Below are 18,625 nucleotides of genomic sequence, written 5' to 3'. Positions count from 1 at the left end.
GATTTTTAAACCAAAATCTGCAAAGGCTCTGGAGGGCTGACATCTAGAGGGCAGGACCAAATTATTACCTGTCCGTTTCTTTATAGACCCCAGAAGAAAGTATCACGTGAGGCTGCTGGCTTATAACAACGTAGAAGACGGCTACCAGGCGGATCAGACCGTCAGCACCCCGGGATGCGTGTGTAAGTAAGAGTCGGGGTAGCACGTTTCACTCTGTGTGGCTCCCAGTCCTTGTTCTCCTCTTCCTTCTGTAAATTTAAGTCTCATTACTACTTGGAATCGTTGGTGGTTTTCTATCTTCCGTGGCACCTAACATAGTTATTTTGAACAAGTACGTGCTCAAACTGAATATTTAAGTGAGATGTATTTAATTATAAGAACTCATTTTACTTTTGCAAGCAAAAGACCTTTAGTAATTTAACTGGGAAAAATAACCCTGGATACCTATCTGCTCTAATCTTGAGGCTATTTATTTCCTTCCCATTACAATGTTCAGTTTTACTGCTGCTAAGACCTGTTTGGTTTTATTGCCACTGAAGAGAGGGTGTCCGTTTAGTTTTAAGTCCATTGCTGGCCTTCTGAATGTCTTTGGCTAGTAGTTTGTCTTCTTGGTACTTCTGTTTTAATATTTGATTCCTTATCTAACTCATGGAAGAGTTGCTCATAATTGAATGATACATCTCTAGATGTATCTATGAACCTCTTTAATGAAAGAAAGACCTAAAGTCAACTTAATAGGGTGGGGAATTGTGATTTTATCATTTTACCACTTTCTGCAGTAATATGCTGTATAGTAAATTAACATTGTCTTTTTTGATAGCTGTCCGTGATCGCATGGTTCCTCCACCACCACCACCCCACCATCTCTATGCGAAGGCTAACACCTCATCTTCCATCTTCCTGCACTGGAGGAGGCCTGCGTTCACCACTGCACAAATAATTAACTACACCATCCGCTGTAACCCTGTTGGCCTGCAGAATGCTTCTTTGGTTCTGTACCTTCAAACGTATGTAGCTTCTATTAATGGTGGTTTTCTTTGCTCTTCTCCCTCTTCCCACTTATTTCTTACCATCTTGGGCCAGGTTGACCTGTAGCTGTAAGCACCTGTCTCAGGACTTATCTTACTTATAAAATGGCTGGGAGTTTTGTATCTTTACCATATTCAGTTCTGAAAACTGCATCTTCTGACATTTAGTTTCTATAAATGAATTTTTTGTTTGTTTGTTTCCTCAGCCTCATGCAACAAGATTAGGCAAGACGATATTACTACTTTCAAGTGGCTACCCTTAGCATGTTTAAAGGAAAAAACAAAAGACCACTTTCATGCTGGCATCAAAAAATAAAGCTTATTTTGTCTTCTTGGTTATAGTTAGAAAAATGCCCATCATTATGGTTTAAAAGAATGATTTGACTTCCAGTATTTCAGAGGAAATCCCTTTGTATTAGGATATTTCTATACTGCCAATTTCATAGTTTCCTCTCAGAGAGGCAATTTGTAGGCTGATTTCTATAGGATAATACCAAATGTAGTATTTTAATAGAGGAGATTGCTTTTTTAGTCTAAAAAAATTGGTTTTAAAGAAAATGAGATAATAATAACAGTATGCTTACCTATATTGACTGGAAATACTGATAATCTTTTAGAAACAAAGTACTACCAGCATTAACAACTTCATTACTCATTTTATAGATCAGAAACTCACATGTTGGTTCAAGGTCTAGAACCAAACACCAAATATGAATTTGCTGTACGACTGCATGTGGATCAGCTTTCTAGCCCCTGGAGCCCCGTTGTCTACCATTCGACCCTTCCAGAAGGTACAGACATTTATTCTAAATGTTTAAAAAATAGATATGTCACTTTAGGAGCACCTGGGTGGCTCAGTTGGTTGAGCGTCTGCCTTCAGCTCAGGTCATGATCTCAGGGTCCTGGGATCGAGCCCTGTGTCAGGCTCTCTGTTCAGCGGGGAGCCTGCTTCTCCCTCTGCCCCTCTGCCTGCTTGTGTTCTCTCTTTCTCTCTCTCTCAAATAAATAAAATCTTAAAAAAAATAGATAGGTCTTTAAAGAAGATACTACCTGGTTACCACCCTGGTTAACATGTATGCATTTGTTTTGTTTCTTAACTTTTGAAATGTATTTTGTTTTATTATAGTAAATGTTTTTTCCTCTCACTATATATATTACACAAGCCAGTGGGCTTAAATTTAATGTCTCTTTGGGGAAACACTACATTTTCTAAAATCAGGTGTACTCTTCAAGACTGTACCCAAATAATTTAAAATGGAAGTAAGTGAATAGTGTACTTAATGTTGTTGGGAGCCCATGTTAGAAGTAATGTGTGTGGTGGCTTGATCCTGTGCACAGTGCGGTGGTTTGGATATCTGATCGAACACCATTTCTGGAGCTCACCTCTGTCTCTCGCTAAGGTATTTCATGTCTGTGGACCTGCATTTCCTTTTCTCTAGAATGAGGGTGAGGGGGTAAATGATCTATGTAAGGACCATCACAACTCTATTCTAATTATGCTGAGAGAAAGCAAAGCAAAGACATGAACTTCAGGGAGCATAGGGCCTGTTGGGTGTGGTTTTGGCTATATTCCATATAGGATGTGATGCCAAAAACCAGCTCTTCACACTTTTAGCTCGTACTAAACATGTGGTCAGCTAAAATCCCAAGCCTTGACTACTTTTGCAGATATAAAGTATTAGTCTAAGGTCTGCCCTGTAAACTCACTGATTCACAACTTTTTGGAGAATAACTAAATGTTTTGGTCTCAGAAGTATTATCTTCAGTGGTTTCCTAGATCAGGTGAAATATATATTCTGTACATTTTAGTAAGAAATGTAGTTTAGATTCAATACCTAATGGGGTGAGACTCAATACCTAATGGGCAGGTGCTGCTGGTGGAATTGTAAACCTTTCTAGTTATCAGTTTGGCAAAACAATATCAAAAGCCCTAAAAATTCTTATGCCCTTTGACTTAGTAATTCTCCATCTAGGAATCTACCATCTCCTTTTTTTCTTTTCTTTTTTTTTTGATGTTTTAAACATTATAAAAATGAAATTAGCTCTCAGAAAAAGAAGAAAAAAGTAGTGTTTTTTACTCTTATCATTAATGATCTGTAAAAGCTGTGATTCTGAGATGTTTTTTAGTGGTTTTTAGTTTTTCACACTCTTTTCCCTGAGTTTTCAGTCTGTTAGCCAGGTATTTGAGTGTTTATCACCATTTAATCCTGGTAATACAGTATTTTCTCCATGTGTGCACAGCACCGGCAGGCCCACCAGTTGGAGTAAAAGTGACGTTGATAGAAGATGACACTGCTCTGGTTTCTTGGAAACCTCCTGATGGTCCAGAGACCGTGGTGACGCGCTATACCATCTTGTACGCGTCCAGGAAGGCCTGGATTGCAGGAGAGTGGCAGGTCCTACACCGAGAAGGTAAATATGAGCATAAATTATCAAAGAGGATGAAAAGTAAGATTATCGATGGTAAGGAAACAAACAGAAAGAAGGATCTCGAGTTTGTTTTGAATTTATATTTATGAAGTAACAAATGATAAAGGATTTGGGTTTTATTCACAGAGCATTGGGAAACCATCAGCATATTTTAAGCATGAGCATATGATTCACATTCCAGAAAGATCACTCTTGACTATTGTGACTAGAACGGGTTTGGTGCAGGAGGGATGGGTCAGAATAATGTAGAGACTAGGAGGTGACTACAATGGTCCAGACTATAAGCCTGTATTAGGATACCGAGGATTGAGATGGAAAGGAGAGGATGGTCAAATGACAGTAGCTTAAGTAGAGAAAGAATGGGGCAAGGAAGGAAGAATTATTATAGATGACTACTAGATTTCCAGTGGTGGTGTGTCTTGCGCTGGAGTAGCAAACCCTGGAAGAAGATCTGGTTTAAGGGAGCAGACTTTTGTACTAAAATGGTCCACATACAAATAAATTGGCCCATATGAATATCAGGGTCCCACTTAAGTACTTAATTCAGACATGCATGCTGGGAAAAGAACAGTTTGCTAAGCAATTAAAAGCTTCAGAAGGATTTCAAGAAGGAAATTTGTTGGCCATCTACATATTCTAAACACTTTTACAGTACTAGGCATTTGCACATACATTTTACCTTTTAAAGGGAACATTTACCTAATTAGGATGAACTTTAAAGACCTGTGGATTTAAGATAAAACTCTCTATGCAATTGTAAAACAAACAAATGGTGACTTTCTATGGAATTTTAATAGTCGTATATTCATGTTTTCATTATGCCAAAGCCCCACTAAGTAATATTTTCCTAGTCACTGAAGAGACTTGAAAGTAATAAGTACTTGCCGGCAATACAGTTTTATATTTGCATCAGTTATCTATTGCTACCTAACAAACCACTTTAAAAATTAGCCATCCTATTTTCTCACAGTTCTGTGAGTCAGCAGTTTGGATTGGGATCAGCTGGGCACTTCTTCTCTTGGTCTCTCCTGAGGTCACTCATGAGACTGAAATCATCTCATGGTTTCAACAGTGTGAGTAGCTCAAAAACAGCAAGAGTGAGTTCCAACATCAGGAAGAGAGTGAGGAAGCTGCACGTACAAAGCTTTGCAAGCCTCTGCTTGTATCACGTTCGCTAATGTCCCACTGGGCAAAGCAGATCAGGTAGGCAAGCCCAGAGTTAGTGCGGGACCGGACTGCCCACGGGTGTGGACTGATGGAGGTACAATTTATTTGGGGCTATTAGTCTTACAAACTACCACAATATTCTTAAAATGTACAATTCGCTTTTAGTTAATTCCAAAATGAATTATTGACACATTTGACCCTGACTAACCTGATTTATCACATGAGCACTTCTTCCCTTTAGCTCTTCATTTGTACCTGCCTAAAAAGAAACAGTATTTTGTTTTGGTTCCTTTTAACACATTCATTTGTCAGTTTCAGACAAGGCTCAGAAAACAACATTTTGCCTCATTGATTACCCAGTAGTGAAATGGGTTGTAATTGCAGGTTTTTACACCTATATAAGCTGTTCTAACTACATAATCATGCATGGGAGGGGGAAAAATCTATTTTTGCCATTATCCTACTTTTGTGATTTTAAGAAAAATTCTCAGCAAAAAGCTATACCATCTTGTACACGTCCTTTTTTATAGCTAATGCTAGTACTTCATAGAGGACACAATAAGCAATATAGGTAAAAAAGAGTTGAGTTTATTTTTTTGAGAGTAAAAAACATAAAGGGGGGGCACCTGGGTGGCTCAGTCGTTAAGCGTCTGCCTTCGGCTCAGGTCATGATCCCAGGGTCCTGGGATCGAGAGCAGCACATCGGGCTCCCTACTCGGCGGGAAGCCTGCTTCTCCCTCTCCCACTCCCCCTGCTTGTGCTCCCTCTCTTGCTGTGTCTCTCTGTGTCAAATAAATAAATAAAATCTTTAAAAAAAAAATAAAGGGTTTGAGTCACCCACTTTTATTTTTATTTATTTATTTATTAAGATTTTATGTCTAAGTAAGCTCTGTACCCAGTGTGGGGCTTGAACTCACAACCCCGAAATCAAAAGTCACATGCCCCACCAACTGAGCCAGGCAGGTGCCCCTTGAGTCACTCACTTTTAAACCAAAAGCAAAAAATACATCATGGCATTTAAAGAGAAAAATAAAATGTAAAATGGTCTTTAATGTCTAATTAGGGCAACTTTTGGAAAAGGTGAAAGTGTAGAAAAAGATGAGGAAAGCAGAAGAGGGAGAATATCAGTATTTCTTTCCTATATACCTACTAATCTTCTATACATGTTTTGTTTATACATATTTATGTGTATAATTAATTCACATATTGCCAAGTGGAATAAGATAAAGCATTTTAAAAATGTTCCTGATGACCAGATAATATTTGTGGCTAAAAGTGTACATGGTCAAATGGTTGAGCAGAGATGTGATATGAAATCATACTTGTGTGTAATTTAAAGTGAATCAGAAATTAACAGCCTTTACCTTTCTGATATGCAGTAAATCAGCACAAACTAGTCAGTTCTTTTAAAATCTAAAAGGCACTATAGAAAGTCATGCCCTATACTACAGCAGTTCCTGAACTCTGTTCCTCATAGCATGAATTTCCCACAATTGTAAAGACGCTCCTTCTTCAAAAAAAAAGTTACATGACTAAATAGATTTAACCTAAATAAATATGTCATTTTCTCCTATTAGAGATGCACGTTGGAAATTAATTTTCTTCAATAAAGGAATTTAACTCAACATTTGCCAAGTAAATCAGAATACCAATAGTAGGAACAAATTGATTTATTAAATGAATTATTGAGTGATTACTGTGTGGCAGGCTCTTTTCTAAGCGTTGGCAATACCACAGTGAACAAAACAATGTTCTTTCCCCTTTGAAGCTTATATCTCAGTAACACCAAATATGTAGATATTTAGGTACTGTTATAAGTGGTATTAAAAAAGCTGCAAGCGGGGAGGCGGAAGAGACAGAATGATGGAGGTAGCAAGGTTAGGTCCTTTTGGAAGAAACATCTAAGTGGAGCCATGTGAGTATTGGAGGAAGTGCAAAGGTCCTGAGACGGAAGTGTGCTTGGCGTTAGAGGAACAACAAGAAGGCAGGGAGCCTGGAGTGAGGGGAAGAGCAGGCAGTAGGAAATCAATGGGGAGGAAACCAAGGGCAGATTTTGTAGACCACAGATTTTATTCTAAGAGAGATGAAAGACATCGAAGACTTTTGATCAGATTTACATTTTAAAAGGATTACTTTGTCAACCACCTAAAAGACTGATTATAAGTTGGTAAATGTAGAAGCTGAGAGACCACTGAATATACAGGCGTCCATGTGAGAGTTAGTGGGCATTTGGACAAGGGTGATAATGAGGAAGGTAATAAGAAGCTATTAGAACATAATTTGAAAGAACGGCCTACGAGGTTTGCTGCAGATTGATGAGGAGTGTAAGGAAAGAAAGAAGCAGAACTGACGGGGGAAATCAGAGGTTTGTTTTTTTTTTTTTTTTTCAAAACTTTTTTTTTTTATTATGTTATGTTAATCACCATACATTACATCATTAGTTTTTGATGTAGTGTTCCATGATTCATTGTTTGCGTATAACACCCAGTGCTCCATGCAGTACTTGCCCTCTTTAATACCCATCACCAGGCTAACCCATCCTCCCACCCCCCTCCCCTCTAGAACCCTCAGTTTGTTTCTCAGAGTCCATAGTCTCTCATGGTTCGTTTCCTACTCCGATTTCCCCCCTTTCATTTTTCCCTTCCTGCTATCTTCTTTTTTGTTTTTTTTTAACATATAACGTATTATTTGTTTCAGAGGTGCAGTCAACAAAACCAAAAGAGGTTTGGTTTTTAACATGTTAAATTTGAGATGCGTCCTAGTTGTCCGAGTAGAGAGGTTGATTAAGCAGTGGGAGGGTTAAGTTCATGGGAGAGGTACGGAAAGGTATACTAGTGGTATAACTAGGTAGATGATTTTTAAGACTGTGGAACTGGAAAACAATCACTTACAGAGTGTAGACAGAAGTGAATTCTGAGACTGCATTCCGGAGCACTTCTCCAACCTCAAAATCTTATCCTGTGCTTTTTTATCCTCCATGAACACTCCTTTGGCGACAAATAGCTCATATTTTAATATAAGTTCAATTTGGCACTTACTGAGAATTATCTTGTACAAGCATTATGCCAGCCACCTTAAGCTGTTCAAATATGAAAAAAATTTCTGTTCTCCAGAAGGGGGAGGATCAGAGGTGAGGAAGAAGACTCACTTTCATGGAGTAAATACACTTATGTCAGAGACTTGCCAGTGGTAGTTTATTTAATCCTTTCCAATAACTATATGAGGTGGAAATTATTGCCCCCATGAGGAAATTAAAGTTCAGTTATGTGCCCCAAGTCACAAATTACTTAGTTGGTAGCATGCCAGCATTTGATCAACATTGATCCAACACTGAGCCTATTGTACTCTCTGGTTTCTGAAACTCCTAAAATAGCTGAAGATTCAGACACATATGAAAGGCAGTGGACTGGCATAATCACACTAACCGAGATTCAGATAGTGTGCTGAGAGAGGAGGAGGACAGGCAGATCACTTTAATATTTGGGAACTGCTTTGAGTTAACTGCTTTTTTCCTCATAAAGAAGCCAGAATGTTAGTTTCCTTTTTTTGTGTGAAGGAACACTCTTTTTGTGGGAGGAAGGGGAGCACTTGCACACATCCACACAGCTCATTTGCTTATAAAACCTGAATTAAATGAAAAGACTTTTCGGGGAAACTGAGTGGCTCAGTTGGTTAGGCATTTGCCTTAAGCTCAGGTCATGATCTCAGGGTCCTGGGATCGAGCCCCGCATCTGGCTCTCTGCTCAGCAGGGAATCTGTTTCTTCCTCTCACTCTCCCTCTCTCTCAAATAAATAAATAAAATCTTAAAAAAAAAAAAAAAGACTTTTAATTTCAGGTAGGGACTGGTTTTTGCCAAGCATTTTTAAAAATTAAATGTGAAGTATTCTGTGCTAAAATGGAAACTCAATTTATTTATATGTCTCTTGTGAAGAAATTGAAATGTTCTTCCTTCTAGTTAATTGTAACACGTCACAATACATCTTTGGTTTTTATTCACCTGTCTGAGAACATGGTAACAGTAGAAAGACTCTTCCTGATTCTAAATAAGAGTCAGCTTGTTTACTTAACATTTGTGTACTCAAGTAGCTCACACTCTCTTCAGGCCAGACTGAAACCAGAGAACATGAAAACAAGCCATGTTCAGCCCTCGCATAGCTGCTTGGTTGAGCGCCCTCACACCATGTGACCTCAGAGGTGGCCTCCGAATCCTGACCTGAGCTCTGAGATCACCCCACATTTCACTTGCATAATGAAATATACTCTAGCAAGTGTAGAATAGTCCAGTCTGTCCTGGAGGTGACTGCTACAAGCTGTCGTTAAGTTCTTCAGAGCTATTGCAAGGATGCTCTGGGAGGGTGGGGGGAGTGAGATGACATCACCCGAGGGAAGCTAGGTTCCCTGTGAATATCGACTCACAAATGCAGTGCATGCTGGAACAACTTTGTGGTTGAATTCTCTTACACCTATGTTCTTAACATGAGAGTTCATTCCTAGGGTGGGAGTTCCCTTTGTAAGAAAAATACTTCCAGGCCATGGCAGAACTAAGAGCAGAAAGACCCATCAAGGAATAGTAGTACACACATAGCAATCCTTCTTAGCCATCATGCCAACAGAGAAAATGCCTTTGATATCAAATATCATATATAAATTCAAGTGATGGTGACTTTGGAGAGAAGTAGATGCTGTGCGGGTTACTGGTGGTCGTTTTGATAGTTAACCTGAGGTCTAGGTCTTCAACACTCTGAGGTTCCTATATAACTTTGGAATTTTCTTTCCTGTTTATTCCCAAGAAATCTTAGATAATGATTGGGTGAGTGAGAAATATATTCATACTTTCAAAAATTGTTTCTAATTTAAGAATAAGATCATCTGTCACAGTGATTACCATTAGTAGTTTAAACATTTTCTTTTTCAGTTTTATTTTTTTTTAGTAATCTCTTCACCCAGTGTGGGGCTCACACTCACAACCTCAACATTAAGAGTCACATGCTCTACCAATTAGCCAGCCAGGGGCCCCTAAACATTTCTAAAAGAAAAAAAGCCTTTCACATTGGATCTAGAAAATCTAACTATGACTGTTGAATCTGGGTTCATTATAAACGTTCTCTCTTTACCTGTGTTTGAAATATTCTATTCTAAAATGTTTTTAATGCTGTTTGTATCCAATTTTATAAATTTTGGGGGGGTAAAAAAATATATAAAAACGTAAACAAAAAAACCTATTACTTTAGAACACTACTCCTAAAACAAAATTACAGAGAAAGATTGTATAGAGGCAGCGTGCATGATACAAAGTTAAGTGAAAACTCTAAAATATAAAAAATGCCTATAGTAAATACGTACCCACATATGTACGGTGCACGCATGGGCATGCACGTGCACACGCGCGCGCACACACACACACACACACAAATATACCAAGATGTTAACAAAGGGAGATTAGATTGTCCTCTTATTTGTATCTGTCTGTGGATTCCAAACGCTCTACAATGAACATGGTGTTCCTTTTATAATCAGAAAATATTTGTTAAATAAAGGACCACGATGGTGTGTTTGAAAGAATGAATAAAAGATAAAAAAATTAAGGTTTACTTAATTTGCAATCGATCTCTTTATAGGGGCAATCACCATGGCTTTGTTAGAAAACCTGGTGGCAGGAAACGTGTACATTGTCAAGATATCCGCATCCAATGAGGTGGGAGAAGGACCCTTTTCAAACTCGGTGGAGCTGGCAGTCCTTCCGAAGGAAACCCCTGATTCTAATCAGAGGCCCAAGCGTTTGGATTCTGCCGATGCCAAAGGTCTGTACGCCACCACAGTTACTGAGCTTTCTGAAGAACGTTCAGTGTTTCTTCAGCTCTCCTGCACTGTATTTCTGCTCCTCCCGCAGCCATATCCCTGCACTTGGTCTCTTGAATTGTTGCCGGTGCGGTTCTGATGCTGTGAAGCTACGGGCTGTCCCTTGCACTCCACAGGGAGACCAGCTTACCTCCCAGTCAGCTGCCGTTTTCACCACTGTGTCCCAGTTACTCCTCTTCCCAGCTGCACAGCCACCACGACCGAGGAGCCACGGCCCCGAAAACCGATGGGAGTAGCTTCCAGGGAGGGTTCACGGAAATAAACAGCTGCGCTGGCTGTGGTGTTCAAGCTGAGAGCGTGGTTTTCATTAAGAGTTGTTGCCACAGAAAAACAGCCTTTCTGGAGAGAAAGTTGTTTCTCTCCAGAAAAGCAGTTGGAAGAAGTATCTTTAAAAGAGCCACCCTCAGGGGCACTTGGGTGGCTCAGAGGGTTAAGCGTCTGCCTTCGGCTCAGGTCATGATCCCTGGGTCCTCAGGTCATGATCCCTGGGTCTTGGTATCGAGCCCCATGTCGGGCTTCCTGGCTCAGCGGGGAGCCCGCTTCTCCCTCTTCCTCTTCCTCTGCCACTCCCCCTGCTTGTGCTCTCTCTCTCTCTCCCTCTACCTCTGTGTCTCAAATGAATTAAAAAAAATCTTTAAAAAAAAAAAAAGAGCCACCCTCACTCCAGGGCAACTGTCCTGTCCCAAAGGAAGCCAGGGCCCCCCTGTGGTACAGGACAAGAAACCATCTTTTCCTCTTCTTGGGGTGGGGGGAGTGTGCCTGCAGAGGGCGATGGGGCTTTAAATGGAGGAAATGTCAGCTGAACTCAACAGGATTAAGGGTAGCGCCTCAGATGCCTCCGTGCCGTGTGTGTGTGTGTGTGTGTGTGTGTGTGTGTGTGTGTGTGTACACGTACGTACACAGATGGGTTTAAGCATTGGACAGGCAGCGGTGGTAGCTCCCTTATCATGGGAAAAGGAGAGCAAGGCTCATAGTCACTTCTCAAATACCTGCTACTCAGAGTGTCTATGGACCAGCAGCATGAGTATTACCCAAGAGCTTGTTAGATGTGCAGAATCATGGGCCCCACCCCAGACATAGTGAATCAGAATCTGTATTTTAACATATCCCCTAGTGATCATGTGAACATTAAAGTTTGAGGAGCACTGCTATGTAAATGCAGATATGGACACGGGAAACTCATCTTTAATATACAGATCTGCTTTTAAGGTAACATGACATGAAAGTTACCGTTTGGTTCAAGAAACATCTATGCTTTGTGCCTTTTAGCATTATAAGTTATTAACTGATGTTCGGGTTTCATATAATAATACAGCATTTAGAACTGGTATTTGGAATCTTCAGTATGGGAATATATAAACTGATCTTTGAGATCACTGATAAAAAGAGTAATATGTGTCTTTTCTGCTTGGACACATACTGTCAGACATTTTCCTAGGAGAGGAAGAAAAATTATAGAAAAGCAAATAGCTATCTTAGAATTATAATAAATGGACTCATTTATTTTTCTGATTGATACTGAGTAAATGTGTTTCTGCTTTTAGTTTATTCAGGCTATTACCATCTGGACCAAAAATCAATGACTGGCATTGCTGTAGGCGTTGGCATAGCCTTGACCTGCATCCTCATCTGTGTTCTCATCTTGATATACCGAAGTAAAGCCAGGTGTGTTCCCGTGGAGAGACATGTTGAGGTGGTTAAAAAACATTTAAATTACAGTAACCACCAGAAGCAAATTGAAATCCAATGCCTTCTAGAGTAACTGGGATTTTCCACTTTCAAATAATGTTACTTGAGTTCTTTTTTTTTAAATTTTTTATTGTTATGTTAATCACCATACATTACACCATTAGTTTTAGATGTAGTGTTCCATGATTCATTGTTTGTGCATAACACCCAGTGCTCCATGCAGAACGTGCCCTCTTTAATACCCATCACCAGGCTAACCCATCCTCCCACCCCCCTCCCCTCTAGAACCCTCAGTTTGTTTTTCAGAGTCCATCGTCTCTCATGGTTCGTCTCCCCCTCCAATTTCCCCCTTCATTCTTCCCTTCCTGCTATCTTCTTCTTCTTCGTCTTTTTTTTTTTTTTAACATATATTATTTGTTTCAGAGGTACAGATCTGTGATTCATCAGTCTTGCACAATTCACAGTGCTCACCATAGCACATACCCTCCCCAGTGTCCATCACCCAGCCACCCCATCCCTCCCCCCCCCCACCACTCCAGCAACCCTCAGTTGTTACTTGAGTTCTTAATTGCTACAGAGATGTGCTCACTTTGGAAGGAGATTTTTTTTTTTTTGCCATTTGAAAAAAATTACTGTGCCAATAAGATGTTCTTAAATGAGGCCCTAGTTTCTTCATGTACTTTTCATTTTGAGAAGTACAAAGTATATCCTTTGGTTTCTTTTTTAAAATGGCACACGTCATCTGATGCATATGCTGATTGTGAGGAGATTCCTTACTGTCCGGAATATTTTCATATCTAAGTAGCCTGCCATTGAGAGCTCCTCCCTTATTTCCATAGGACATGTGTTCGGAATTCTCTAGACATGGGGTTAAGATACATGTGATAACTAGGGATTTGTTCTCTGTAAACTCAGTTAGGCAATCTCATTTGTAGTTTGGCTAAATTCTCAGCGTGCAGTAAGTTTGTCTATTTCTAACCTTTTATATTTTGGCTTTTGCTTTCATCTTTATTGTATTTAAAAAAAAATCAAAGTCAGGTACACATTATTTTTGGATAATCCTTATCGCTAGACTCCCTCCATTAGCCTTGACTATCAGGATTTACTCTTTATGTATGGTACTTGTATATAAAAACATACTCAGAAAACATTATGTTAGAGAAAGAATTCTAACATCTTGTATATTTGATTAACATAGTTTTGCTGTACAAGTTTCTCACTTGAAGAATATTTTTATAAAATCTTTCTGTACAAAAAAAATCTTTCTGTACATTGTTCTCCTGATACCTAAATCTTGCAGAAGTGCTGCTGTAAATTTGCCATCATTAACTGGCAAGTGAATTGTTATGTTAGTGTGACAATCAGGCAGACCTGAAAGAGAACATGTAAATTTTAAAATTATAATTTCCGCATAAATTTGAAGTAATCAACAGTAATAAATAATAGTACTTTGTAAATATTAAGGTTTTTATTAAGTGTAAAAAATAATTTTCTATAAGCAGATACTGGGACAAAAAGAAGTTTCCTAAAATCATAAAAGTTTGCAGCAGTGAGTTTGAGGTAAAAATCTAACACTCAGTTTCTGAAGATACTTGAGAAATAAGCATTGAAGAACTCCACTGTTTGTAAAGTCATCATTATAGGCCACATTTGGTACATTCGTCCAGATCTCCTATGAAATTGGAAGATTTCCTTTTCTTGCGATATTTCAGGAAATCATCTGCTTCCAAGACGGCACAGAATGGAACTCCACAGTTACCTCGCACTAGTACCTCCCTAGCCGGTGGGAGTGAAGCCGGAAAGAACCTGGGAGGAGCTGGAGAAAATGAAGAATCCTTAATGCCAATGATAATGCCAAACAGCTTCATCGATGCAAAGGTACCCTGAGCTGAGATACTGATTTGCTGTGTAATCCTTCCGTCCGTTCATCTTCCCTTGATGTGTGAAATTGGCTTACTAAAAAATCCTACGTTGGACGTATTATGTCCATATTCTACTTGATGAAATAGAAAACAGTTTCATCTAGATCCTTCCTTATGTAAAATACATGGGGAGAATATAAGGATGGATAAAAGATAAAGGAATAAAAGATTAAAGAGAGTAAAAAATGAGAAAACAGCATAAATTCAATTAGATGGGATTATGTGGAGCTAACGTGTTTTAGATAAGGACACAAGGGTCATTAGTCTATATTTACTATAATTTGGATTGCCCTATATTTACTCTGTGGGCAATTTTTTTATTAATCCATTTTTATACTTAGTTTGGTTGATTTTTTTTTAACTGCCTTGGACATTAGAACATTCCAGGTATCAACTACAGTTTTAAAAATATAGAGTATCTAAATAGATGTCTCAAGATCCTTCCCTTTATGGTTTGAGGAAGTTGGTTTTAATAAAGAAGTGTCATTGGAAGATTTTACTTCATGTCCTTTCCACTATATGTAATAATAGTACAGTGATAAGCATTAGGAAGACCAACTGAAAATTATTTTTAGTCACATTGCAACATTAGATAGTGTGCATTATTATAATAGCTCTCATAACCAATGTGGTGTAAATCAGGTATCCATAAACTATAGCCCAGCCCAGACTAGCCCACAGCCTGTTTTTGTATGAGCTAAGAATGTTTTTCACATTTTTAAAGGGTAGTTTGAAAAAAAAAAAAAAAGAGCAGAAAATGAGACAGAGGCCATATGAGGCCTGCAAAATCTAAAATACTTACTATCTGGCCCTTTACAGAGAAGGCTTAACAAATCCTGGTCTAAATTCTTCCCCAACCCTTTTCTAAAATTTAGAATAATAACAGAAATATAACAAAATTTCAGGCAGTTTTGATATTAATTTTTTTTAAGACTTTATTTATTTGTCAGAGAGAGAGAGAGCACAAGCAGGGGGAGTGGGAGGCAGAGGGAGAAGCAGGCTCCCTGCTGAGCAGGGAGCCTGATGCGAGACTCGATCCCAGGACCCTGGTATCATGATGTGAGCCAAAGGCAGATGCTTAACTAACTGAGCCACCCAGGCGCCCCTGGTATTAAATTTAATATAATTATATTTAACAGATGCAATCTACTCGAATCTAGTACAGCGCTATATATTATATATATTACGAGTAAATAATAATGACTTGATTTTTGTTACTGCTGTTGTTCTTTTTGTTTGCAACTTAATTTAGCTTTTATTTTCTGATACAAATGTAAGCCATTCAACTTATTTCCAATTAATCTAGAACACTGGAACCTAAAACTTCTAAGTAAGCATAAAAAGTACTAAAGCACATTGAGGTTCTCTTATTACTAACTTGGAGCTAGGCATGAGAAAAGATGAGGAGAAGCGGCATGGGGAAGAGGACATGGAAAAAAAAAGAGAGAATCTTAAGTGAAAAGAGGCCTTTTCAGAGTGGGGGTCTGTATGAAGCAGAGAAGCCTGATCTCTATGTTCCCTCGGCTTAGGCTAAGAGCTGATCCTCCATTTATTGCCATTTTGTTGAGCATATGCGGGCCCATGGTTTTTTTCTTCCCAACTGCTTTTTAAGTTTCTCAGATATGTGGAAAGGTTGAAAGAGTAATATAATGAATGCACAAATAATTGTCAATATCTTGTCTATACTTCTATATTTTTTAAAGATTTTTATTTATTTGACAGAGAGAGACACAGCGAGATAGGGAACACAAGCAGGGGGAGTGGGAGAGGGAGAAGCAGGCTTCCCGCTGAGCAGGGAGCCCGATGCGGGGCTCGATCCCAGGACCCTGGGATCATGACCTGAGCCGACGGCAGATGCTTAACGACTGAGCCACCCAGGCACCCCATACTTCTATATTTCTATGTATTTTTGTTTGCTGTAACATTTGGAAATAATTTTTAGAATTATTACACTTCACCCCAAATACTTCAGCATATCTCTCTCTCAAGAATAAACCTATTATATCTTTTTGATCACTAACAAATGCCTTGTATTTGTGGGGTACTGTTTATGTAAAAGAAGAAATAGTGATGTCCCTGACGGTTTTTTCTTTTAACATTTAAAAATTTTGTGTACTACTTGTAATAAACTGAAATCTGTAGTATTTACATTTTCTCCTTTTATATCTCCAGGGAGGAACTGACCTGATCATTAATAGCTATGGCCCTATAATTAAAAACAACTCTAAGAAAAAATGGCTTTTTTTCCAAGATTCTAAGAAGATAAAAGTTGAGCAGGTAACCCACCTAAATGAGAAAAATTTTTGGCAACCCATGGTATCATGAAATGATAATTAAAAAGAGAGGAAAATGTAAATGAAGGCCTTAATTTTCATGTTCTGTCTGGATATGATTTTATTAATTTGGGGCATAACTCTGTGGAAATCCATGGCGCGTGATCATTGAAGTGACAGTTGGAATAGTAACCAGAGCTGTAGTTTTCAGCAGGGAATGGGGGGCAGTGGAGGAAGGGATGTGGCAGGAGTAAGCATCAGAAATCACTGAAGAAGCCTTTAGACACTTCACTTGCCCCAGTAATCCTCATGTGTTGCCACTTGGGTGGGGGACTACTGACCTAGATCATCTCTTCATGATGATGGCCTTCCACCCATATCCTTGAACAGATGACTATTTCAGAACATACAGACTACGTAAAGCCATATTTATTATTTTTCAAGAGCACTCTATCATCACTGATGGTGTTTTATGTATTTTTAGCCTCAAAGAAGATTTGCTCAAGCGGTGTGCTTTTACCAGCCAGGCACTACTGTGTTGATCAGTGATGAAGACTCTCCCAGCTCCCCGGGTCAGAGAGCCAGCTTCCCAAGACCCTTTGGTGGTGTTGCAGCTGATACTGAGCACTCAGCCAATAGTGAAGGCAGCCACGAGACGGGGGATTCTGGAAGGTTCTCCCATGAGTCCAATGACGAGATACACCTGTCCTCAGTCATAAGCACCACACCCCCAACTTCCAGTTCCTTCACTGGCAGTGAGTCAGGTGGGGATCCCTGCTTGAGGAAGCGTGAGGACCCAGCAGTGCCGCTGGATGCCGAGCAAACTTCCTCCTCGGTTTTGCAGCCGCCGTCCGCCATGCTGCTCTTTGATAAAAATGATTTTCCAATCTAGAGAGCCATGTTCAGGTATTGCCACCTTTAAGTCTGTTCGAAGGACAATGAACAGGGAGCCAAAGCCTTTTGTGAAAATCTTGGTGTCTTATTGGGTATTTCAGCTTTTTTTTTTTTTTTTTGGAATGTATTTTGTTTTTTTATGTTTAAACTCATGTATTTTGAATGTGTCATTGTCAGCAATGTGAAGAGACAGTCAAGATATTTGACTGGATTATAAAATATATCACTGGAGCAAAGGGAAGACTTTGGAAAGCCCCTTTGCTGACTATCTACCTCAGTTTGCCGGGTGGCGAACTCAGAAGAGACAACTTTGTTACCTCGTTTATTGTGGTAGTTTATCTCCGCTCCATAACCAATGATACTTCCTAGTAGCATTTTGTTTTCATTGCTGTGTGTGTAGTGGGTGTGATCAAGGGAGTCATATAGGTATATGAGTAAGAATGTTTATCTGAAGCTCTGATTTTTTTTTTTTAAAGAAAACTCTGACATCTGCATGGTTTGGAAAATGTCATACCTCCACTGTGAGGACTGTCGAACCACTGAGAAGAGAAAAAGTGGGACTGTTGATTTTAACGAATGACCAAAACAAAAAAAAAGTGTCTCTCTTTTGAGAACAGAACTATTCAGTAGCATATGGGAAATCCTGTGGCTTCAAGGGCCTTTCTGATTTGGGCATTAGCGTCCGAGTGCTTTACCTGCTGTACCCTAAACCTCAGCTGCCTAGAGCCGTGCCTTTTCTACCTTCCCCTTTGCCTGACGGTCGGCCAAAGGCTGCACTGTCTAGTTTGCAAAGCATCCTCACCGTTTCCAGAGTTAGTTGCAAAACTCCATGCAGAAAACAGATTTTTAAAGAGAATCGGTTAGAGTTTTTGTTTTTTAATCCCACCTTGACTTAAAAAGGGTAAAGAAATTTCATAAAATATTAAGAATAAAGATAAATGCAACAGTAGACCATAAAATGAACTAGAGGTTATCATGGTAACAGTGCCTTCCATTATATATTATGAAATTCTTTGCCTTATACCTTTCTAATATTCATGAAGTTGTTCAGGACAGGAGTACAGGAAAGTTGCCTTAAGAGTTTCTTGGATTTTATCAATAACTATTTTGATGTATAGTACCTTATCAAAGCATTTTAGTTTGTCTTCATGCAGGTTTGGTTTAGGGATAAGTATTCAGAGCTCTACCACCTTGCTTGTATTTTCTTGAATTCTTAAGAGAATTTGGTACTCTGTTTATAATCTTCTTTCCGTGTCAATGCTGTGAATGAGGAATGCTAACTCCAGGAGTGAGTTAATCCTCTTGCTGGTTTGAAATCAGCAAACTGTTTACTCAGCCACATAGAATAGGCCTTCTTTCAGT

At 39.1% G+C, this 18,625-nt stretch overlaps 1 protein-coding gene across 1 annotated transcript in view; it reads left to right on the top strand.

Annotated features, from left to right (window-relative positions):
* The window catches only part of PRTG (protogenin), a 121,423-nt gene extending 104,018 nt beyond the window's left edge, over positions 1-17,405 (top strand). Inside the window, exons 12-20 of the mRNA XM_032417437.1 lie at positions 87-182; positions 821-1,007; positions 1,692-1,819; positions 3,270-3,440; positions 10,245-10,427; positions 12,030-12,150; positions 13,887-14,052; positions 16,269-16,373; positions 16,854-17,405. Of these exons, the coding sequence (XP_032273328.1) occupies positions 87-182; positions 821-1,007; positions 1,692-1,819; positions 3,270-3,440; positions 10,245-10,427; positions 12,030-12,150; positions 13,887-14,052; positions 16,269-16,373; positions 16,854-17,261 (1,565 nt within the window). The 3' untranslated portion in view covers positions 17,262-17,405. The remainder of the gene's footprint in view (positions 1-86; positions 183-820; positions 1,008-1,691; positions 1,820-3,269; positions 3,441-10,244; positions 10,428-12,029; positions 12,151-13,886; positions 14,053-16,268; positions 16,374-16,853) is intronic.
* The last annotated feature ends 1,220 nt before the right edge of the window (positions 17,406-18,625 follow it).

The sequence above is a fragment of the Phoca vitulina genome, unplaced genomic scaffold (genome assembly GCF_004348235.1).
Source record: "Phoca vitulina isolate PV1807 unplaced genomic scaffold, GSC_HSeal_1.0 scaffold20, whole genome shotgun sequence".
Classification (NCBI taxonomy): domain Eukaryota; kingdom Metazoa; phylum Chordata; class Mammalia; order Carnivora; family Phocidae; genus Phoca; species Phoca vitulina.
The sequence above is the reverse complement of the archived record's forward strand: the minus strand, read 5'-3'. Positions and strand labels throughout refer to the sequence as shown.